This window comes from Hylobates moloch, unplaced genomic scaffold (assembly GCF_009828535.3).
Source record: "Hylobates moloch isolate HMO894 unplaced genomic scaffold, HMol_V3 SCAFFOLD_15, whole genome shotgun sequence".
Classification (NCBI taxonomy): Eukaryota; Metazoa; Chordata; class Mammalia; order Primates; family Hylobatidae; genus Hylobates; species Hylobates moloch.
Window position 1 is genome coordinate 94,654,370 of NW_026652290.1, and position 8,071 is coordinate 94,662,440.

At 60.7% G+C, this 8,071-nt stretch overlaps 1 protein-coding gene across 1 annotated transcript in view; it reads right to left on the reverse strand.

Moving 5' to 3' along the window:
- Positions 1-153: 153 nt before the first annotated feature.
- HDGFL2 (HDGF like 2) overlaps positions 154-8,071 on the reverse strand; it is a 27,165-nt gene continuing 19,247 nt past the window's right edge. Inside the window, exons 2-9 of the mRNA XM_032179152.2 lie at positions 7,916-8,065; positions 5,994-6,097; positions 4,304-4,377; positions 3,959-4,029; positions 3,421-3,522; positions 2,629-2,842; positions 1,041-1,167; positions 154-454 (exon numbers count right to left, since the gene is read on the reverse strand). Of these exons, the coding sequence (XP_032035043.1) occupies positions 355-454; positions 1,041-1,167; positions 2,629-2,842; positions 3,421-3,522; positions 3,959-4,029; positions 4,304-4,377; positions 5,994-6,097; positions 7,916-8,065 (942 nt within the window). The 3' untranslated portion in view covers positions 154-354. The remainder of the gene's footprint in view (positions 455-1,040; positions 1,168-2,628; positions 2,843-3,420; positions 3,523-3,958; positions 4,030-4,303; positions 4,378-5,993; positions 6,098-7,915; positions 8,066-8,071) is intronic.

Sequence of the window (8,071 nt, forward strand, 5' to 3'; positions counted from 1 at the left end):
GGCTGGGCCCAGAGTGCCTTTTAGTCGATTCTCACGGTGGCCCGATGGCTCAACCCCGTCCCAAACAGGCCCAGTGATGCTGCCAGCTGCTCCCCAGCTCAGGCCCCCACTGCACCAGCAATGCTAGAAAACCAAGCCAATAAAAGTGATTTCTTTTTTCATTAAAAAACCCTTTATAGTCATTTCATGTTGGTTGGAAATCACAGAAATTAGGCAGAAAAAAAAAAAAACCCCAAGGGAACAAATACAAACAGCACAGCGTTCCCAACAGTTCTCCGCTCTGCTCTCCCGCGAGCCGGGGAAGGAGAGAGGCAGCCTGAGCTCGGGCAGGGGCTGGGCCTGGCTGCCCAAGGCTCAGCTCTCCTCGTCCAGGGCCTCCGAGTCCCCCCGTGCCCTCTCACGCTCCTGCCGGTCGCTCCCAGGCCTGTCCAGGTCGGGGCCCTCCCGTAGGCTGCTGGTGGGAACAGCAAACGCGGTGTGAGGATGTCCTCCCGCCCCTGCCCTGCCTGTAGGGCGGTCAGGTGGGACGGGCACCGAGGAGCGTACCCCCATTGTGGCACCTGAGGCTCGAGTGCCACCCTCCTATCTGCCTGTCTTCTGCCACTAGAGACCACAAACATCTCCAGGGTCCCCACGCTGGCGCCAGCCAGGCTTTGCACAAGGCAGCTGCTGGGTAAGCGAGTGACTCCACTGAGCCTTGTACCAGACAGCAGCCCACAGTGATGGGCACTGGCACCGTCAGATAGCCGGGTGCCTGTGCTCGGGGCCTACCTGGGCCACCCTGGAGGCTCGGCAAGAAGCCACCTTCCCAGGAGGCCGGGGACAGGCAGCTCAAAGCCCTGGAGCTGCCTCTGTGGGGGCCGCCGCAAGTGCCAGCCAGCAGGGCCCTAAGGTCAGATGTGAGGGTGGGAGGCCCAAGTGGGGACGACATCCCTGGGACCCTTCCCAGAGGGACTGGCACAGGAGGGAGCGGCTCGGGCACGGTGTGCATCACACCGCTGCCACTCAGGAGGCCAAACCCCACGGCCCGGGACACTCACTCGTGAAGGTCTTCAGAGGAGCCACACCTTGGCCCCTCCTCCGAGTCCCGACCCTCCTCGTGCTCCTTGTCCTCTGCGCTCTCCCCCTTCTGCGACGTGGCCTCGCCATTCACCGGGGCTGAGAGATCTGGGTGGGACAGAGGGGTCACAGGACACTGCTGGGCTCCAGCTGGGAACCCCAGAACCCTTCCCTGTCAAGGACTGGACCAGGGGCCAAGCTGAGCGCCATGGGTGACGAATGCCCATCCACCTGGACCCCGGCACCTGCCGTCCAGTTTGCAAGCACCTGACACGGGATGCTGCAGCCAGCCCCGGCCCCAGCCACACTGGCCTGGAGAACTGGGGGCCCAGGAAATGAGGGAACGTAGGCAGCCCTGAGAAAAGCCCACAGCAGCCTGGGAAAGATAAAGGAAGACGAGGTTGGGCACAGGGGCTCACAATCCCAGCACGTGGGAGGCTGAGACAGGCTCACTTGAGCCCAGGAGTTCAAGACCAGCTTGAGCAACATGCCAGCAACCCTGTCTCTACAAAAAATACAAAAATTAGCAGGTCCTGGCCAGGTGCGGTGGCTCACGCCTGTAATCCCAGCACTTTGGGAGGCCGAGGAGGGTAGATCACGAAGTCCAGAGATTGAGACCATCCTGGATAACACAGTGAAACCCCATCTCTACTGAAAAATAAAAAAAATTATCCAGGTGTGGTGGCGGGCACCTGTAGTCCCAGCTACTTGGGAGGCTGAGACAGGAGAATGGCATGAACCCAGGAGGCGGAGCTTGCAGTGAGCCGAGATCGCGCCACTGCACTCCAGCCTGGGGGACAGAGCGAGACTCCACCTCAAAAAAAAAAAATTAGCAGGGCGTAGTGGTGTAGGCCTACAATCCCAGCTCCTCAGGAGGTTGAGGTGGGAGGATGACTTGCGTCCAGGAGGTCAAGGTTGCAGTGAGCTGTGATTGTACCACTGCACTCCAGCCTGGCGGACAGAGCGAGACCCCATCTCATAAAAAAAAAGAAAAAAAGACACTAGCCTTCGGCTGCCCCCTGGGCCGCAGAGCCCCATCCCAAGCTCGCCCATCCCATCTCCAAAGGGCTGCTCTGAGCACCCGTGATGGGGCCATGCCAGCCCAGTAGCCCCACAGCCAGCAGCCCCAAGGGTCACGCCCTGTCTCCTGTCGGCCCACCAGGGAAGCAAGGGCACCTGAGGCCTTTGCCCCCAAGCCTCCACCGACTGCCTCTCTGAACAATGCCCCACTCTTTGCCCCCCCTGCACAGAGCCACCCCCTCTCTGGGCGTCCCGGGGTTGGAGGCAGTGGAGGCATGTGCTGTCATGCACTGTCCCCGTCACCCCTCTGGCGTGAGCCCCAAGTTGCCTGCACGCTGGCTGCCTGGCACACGGTAGGACCTGAATGCCCCTCACTGACTGCCCTGGGGATGAAAGCCGGGTCTGCACGGAGACCCCAACAGGACATGACACTCTGGCAGGATTGGGGCAGACAGCAGAGCTGTGCTCCCCTTCTGGAATGTTCTGCAAAGCATCTGTTTCTTCAGCTGAGGAGACCGAGGTTCAGGGCCCACCCCGCCCGCCCCTCACCGGTGCTGGGCTTGTCCTCCGCCTTCTCCTGGGGGGCCTCCTCCCCGGCCAGCTCCTCCCCGGCCAGCTTCTCCTCGGCCTTCTCCTTCTCCGTCCCAGCCTTGTTCGCTTTCTGCACCGCCTCAATCTTTGGGCCGAGGACCCGCGACTTGAGCCGGGTATAGACTTCTGCTGCCTTCTCCATTACATCCTTGTTTGCTTTGTAACGGCGAATCTGGCCACCAAGAGAAGAGGCCTGGCTTACCCAAGTGCAGCGGCCCTAGCCCCGGCTCTGAACCCCCACCCCAGCAATGCGCCCCTCCCACAGCCCCTCCTGGGAGCACAGCTCTGTGCAGCAGGCATTTCTTTTTTTTTTTTTTTTTTTGAGACAGAGTCTCACTCTGTCACCCAGGCTGGAGTGCAGTGGTGTGATCTCGGCTCACTGCAACCTCCGCCTCCCGGCTTCAAGCGATTCTCCTACCTCAGCCTCCTGAGTAGCTGGGATTACAGGCTCCCGCCACCATGCCTGGCTAATTTTTGTATCTTTAGTACAGATGGGGTTTCACCATGTTGGTGAGGATGGTCTCGATCTCCTGACCTCAGATGATCCTCCCGCCTCGGCCTCCCAAAGTGCTGGGATTACAGGCGTGAGCCACCACACCTGGCAAGCACCGGGCATCTATCCGGCAGCCCACGACCTCCTCATTGACCCAGGGCTGCCCCAACAGGAACCCGCTGGGGGCCTGGGCTCCCGGGCAGGCACCCGCTCCCAGCTCCCCCGCCTGCACCCTGTGCCTCTAGTTCCCACCATACCTTCTTCAAGGTGGCCACCACGTCTGTGTTCTTCTGGAGGATCTGAGAGGTCACCTGCAGGGTTCCCAGCTCCTCTAGGGCATTCAGGCACCTCTTCACGTCCTGCAGGGTGGGGTAGGAGTGAGGGAGACGGCCTGGCCGAGGGATCCCCAGGGGTCCCAGGGCACCGATGGGCGGAGGAAGACATCCTGGGCTCTCCCTGAGGGGAGCTGAATCTGCAGAACAGCCCTCCCCAGCCCCATCTGCTTGACGGGGAACTCCAGGGACAGCCAGATACCTGGGGTCCCAGGTACGCGGGGGTTGGTCCTGGGGGCCTCCACGCACCACCTGCCAGGAAAGCTGGGTGCTGCATGTCAGGACCAGCTCCCCCAGGGCCCTTGGCCAGGAGACCCCATGCGCTCACTAGCAACCGGAAGAGACTCCTGGCCCACCCACCTGCAGGACCCCGGCTTTGCCTCAGTTTCCCAAGACATCTAAAGGAGCCCAGCAGGGAGATGGCAGCGGGGACTGCTTGGCTCACGGGCCCTGAGGGTCTTACCGGGCTGTCGACCTTTAGGGCAAACTTGATCTCGCTGTGCAGCTTCTGCAGCTTCTCCTCCACGGAGGGCTCTGGGCCAGGAGAGAGAGCACCGTGTGGGCCCAGGCAGGGCCACAGGGGGCCAGCTGCTCAGAGGCAGGAGCCTGAGAGCCTCTGGAGGAGTTGTCATGGGGGCCCCAGGTCTGCAGGCTCAGCCCCCACCCCTGGAGGCACCACCGGCCAGGCCGTCCGAGGATGTGCTGAGCACCCTCTCTAGGGACAGGCGGGACAGGCCGGCCATGCGACAGCTGTCCCCATTCCCCTCAGCGAACTCAGTGTGGGCAGTGCTGGGCAGCCAGGCCTCACCTTTCTTCTTCTCTACCTTCCTGTCCATCGAAAAGCCCTCGGACCGCTTCCGGGTCCGCTCCACCTTCACGGGCCTGTGGAGAAGTGCCCCCCTCAGTTGGGCCCCGTCACCGGTACTCTGCCACTGAGGGGCTGGCGCCCGAGGTGATGGACCCAAACCCACTGCAAAGGAAACCTTTGGGAGCTAAGCCGGGAAACGGGAGGTTAGCCGGGAGCTAACCCTGGGAGCTAAGCTGGGAAACGGGAGGCGGGGAGGCCCTGCCACAGCCTAGGCGTAGGGCAGACAAGGGCAGCCACAGGCTCGAGCTGCCCAAAGATACAAGCTTTTTCCCGGGTTCTTATGAAATCCCAGGATTCTATTCCTCGTTCACGTGGCCAAGGGTTGGCTTTGTCTACCAGAGTCGGCGAGCTAGGAAAAGGCCCTCAAGGGTGACACGCGTGCAGGAGGGAGGCCCATTGCTGAGGCTCGGTGCCATGTGCTACTCTGTACCCTGCCACTGCCATACCGGCCTGCAAAATTCTCATGGGCAGGTTTGCCCACCCAAGGCCAGATGCCATTTAGAAAGTGGGCTGGGGGACCAGGCACGGTGGCTCACGCCTGTAATCCCAGCACTTTGGGAGGCTGAGGTGGGGGAATCACGAGGTCAAGAGATCGAGACCATCCTGGCCAACATGGTGAAACCCCGTCTCTACTAAAAATACAAAAAATTAGCCGGGCATGGTGGGACGCACCCATAGTCCCAGCTACTTCGGAGGCTGAGCCAGGAGAATTGCTTGAACCCAGGAGGCAGAGGTTGCAGTGAGCTGAGATGGCGCCACTGCACTACAGCCTGGACGAAAGAGCAAGACTCCGTCTCAAAAAAAAAAACAAAAAAACAAACAAACAAAAACAAAACAAAACAAAAAAAACGTGGGCTGGAGCCGGGCGTGGTGGCTCACACTTGTAATCCCAGCACTTTGGGAGGCTGAGGCGGGCGGATCACAAGGTCAGGAGATCGAGACCAGCCTGGCCAACATGGTGAAACCCCGTGTCTACTAAAACAAAAATTAGCTGGGCGTGGTGGCATGTGCCTATAATCCCAGCTACTCAGGAGGCTGAGGCAGGAGAATCATTTGAACACGGGAGGCAGAGGTTGCAGTGAGCCGAGACTGCGCCACTGTACTCCAGCCCGGGCGAAAGAGCGAGAGCAAGAGTCCGTCTCAAAAAAAGAAAAAAAAAGAAAGTGAGCTGGGAGATGGGCTCTGTCTCCCCACCACAGGGGGACCAAGATGCAAACCCCTAGGCCGGGGTGCAGTTTCTCCCTCCTCCTCTGCTCTGTGGACATTGGGGATGGACTGTTCTCTGGGATGGGTCGTCCTGGGCACTACAGGATGCTCAGCAGCGTCCCCGGCCTCCACCCACTCCATGCCAGGAGCACCCCCAAGTCATGACAACCACAGATGTCCCCGGACGTGGCCCAGTGTCTCTGGAGGCGGGATCACCCCGGTGGAGACCCCTGGGCAGGGCAAAGATCCCGCTCCCGCAGCAGCGATTCCTACACAGCCCACATAACCCGAGGACCAGGAACTTCAACCGGATCCTGCTCCAAGGCTGAACTCAGAGGTGGGGCTGCCCCTGTGAGGGGTGAGGGTTGCAGGGTGATGCGGGTGCGGGGCCTCCGGGGTGTGCAGGGGGTGGAGCAGGGCTCACTTGGCTTGTGGCTTCTCCTCAGGTCGCGCTCTCTTCTCCTTCTGGCCAGGTTTCCTGGCGGGCTCTGTGCTTGAGGACTGCAGCTTCTTCGCTGATTTCTTGGCCTACAGCAGTCAGGAAGGGCGTGTTGGAGCAGCGGGAAGAGGGGATTACCCAGACCCCTAGCCCATCCCACTACTAGGAGACGAAGCTCGACCCTTTCTGCCACCTTCCACACTGCTTGAAGGTGCTAGGGCAGGATGGGAGGGGAGGGAGGACCCAGTGTCCGGTCCTGAGTGGATCATGGGGTTCTTGGAGCCCAGGCCCCATCCAGCGGAGGAGCAGCCCCCTGCACTCCTCCTGCCCAGCAGCCCTGGGCTGTGGCTGGAACGCCTCCTGCACCAGGAGTTCGGTGCCCTTTCTGTGATGAAGGGAGTGACAGAGAGAACACGGTGCTGTTCCTGCTTTCCCCAACGAAGGCAGGCCTGGCCGAGGGGCACCAGCACGTGGGCTCCAGGCTCTCAGTCTAGGTCAGACTCTCTGGATTCAGGCAACACTGCCTGAATCTCCACAAGGGTAGAGGGCGTGACAGGGCCCGCAGCACCACACGTGGTATAGGAGAGGCCTGACAGTCACCACCCTAGGAGGCCTCCTACCTGCTCCCACGCTCACCTGCAAGCTGCACTCCATGGCAGCCAGAGGGCACCTGAGAACACCCAAGTGAGGGCCTGTCCCTGCCCTGTCCAGTGCCCTCCATGGCTCCCACCTCCCTCAGGGTCAAAGCCCAAATCCTCCCTGCAGCCCACATGGCCCTGCCCGGCCTGCCCTGTCCCTTCTCCACCCTCCCCTTTTCCCTCTCTCCCTTCCTCCCTCCGCTCCAGCCACAGAGGCCACGTCGCTGTTCCTCCAGCACGCCAGGCGCAGTCCTCTGGGCCTCTGTGTGAGCTGCTTCTCCTGCCTAGAATGTGTCCCCTCCCAGGAGTCTTCATAGATCCCCTCACTTCATTCGGAGCCTTTTTTTTTTTTTTTGAGACGGAGTCTTGCTCTGTATAGTCTAGGCTGGAGTGCAGTGGCACAATCTTGGCTCACTGCAACCTCCGCTTCCCGGGTTCACGCCATTCTCCTGACTCAGCCTCCTGAGTGGCTGGACTACAGGTGCCTGCCACAACGCCTGGCTAATTTTTTTGCATTTTTAGTAGAGACAGGGTTTCACCGTGTTAGCCAGGCTGGTCTCGATCTCCTGACCTCGTGATCCGCCCGCCTCGGCCTCCCAGAGTGCTGGGATTAACAAGCGTGAGCCACTGCGCCCAGCCCGTTCGGAGCCTTTTACTTAAACCCAAACACAAGCCTTTGGAGTCTACTCACACCTTCGGGGTCTACCCTATTTAAAAGAGAAACCCCCTACCCCACTTTACCCTTCTCCTCAGCACCAAAAACTCTGGACAGCACGCACTACCCTCATGTCATCTGTACAGCTCCTCCTTCCCTTGTTTTGTTTTTGAGACAGGGTCTTGCTCTGTGGCCCAGGCTGGAGTGCAGTGGATTGATGACAGCACACTGCAGCCTCCAACTCCTGGGCTCAAGCAATTCCCCCGCCTCAGCCTCCTGAGCAGCTGGGACTATACAGGCGCACACCACCACGCCCAGCTAATTTTTCAAGGTTTTTATATAGATGGGGTCTCTCTATCTTGCCCAGGCTGGTCTCAAACTGGGCTCAAGTAATCGTCCCACCTCAGCTGCCCAAAGTGCTGGGATAACAGGCGTGAGCCACCATGCCCGGCGCCCTCCCTCCCGTGAATGTCCCCTTCTCCAGGGCAGGAGTTTCTGCGCCCACGCACTGCTTTCCTGATGTGTCCCGGAACCTGGGATACTGCCTCGTACCTAGCAGATGCTCGATAAACGTGTAGAGTGAAGGCGGGACTCCGGGCGCCCTCCCAGCTCACCTCTCTCTCCAGCTCGGCCTCGGGCTCTGAGTCAGAGGAGGACGGGGGACCCCGGCCCCGGCCCTTGCGTCCCCGCTTCTTGACGGGCTCATCGTCCTCCCTGAGCTCATCCCCGCTGCTGCCGCCGCTGCCCCGCTCAGCCTCCCCGCGCTCGGC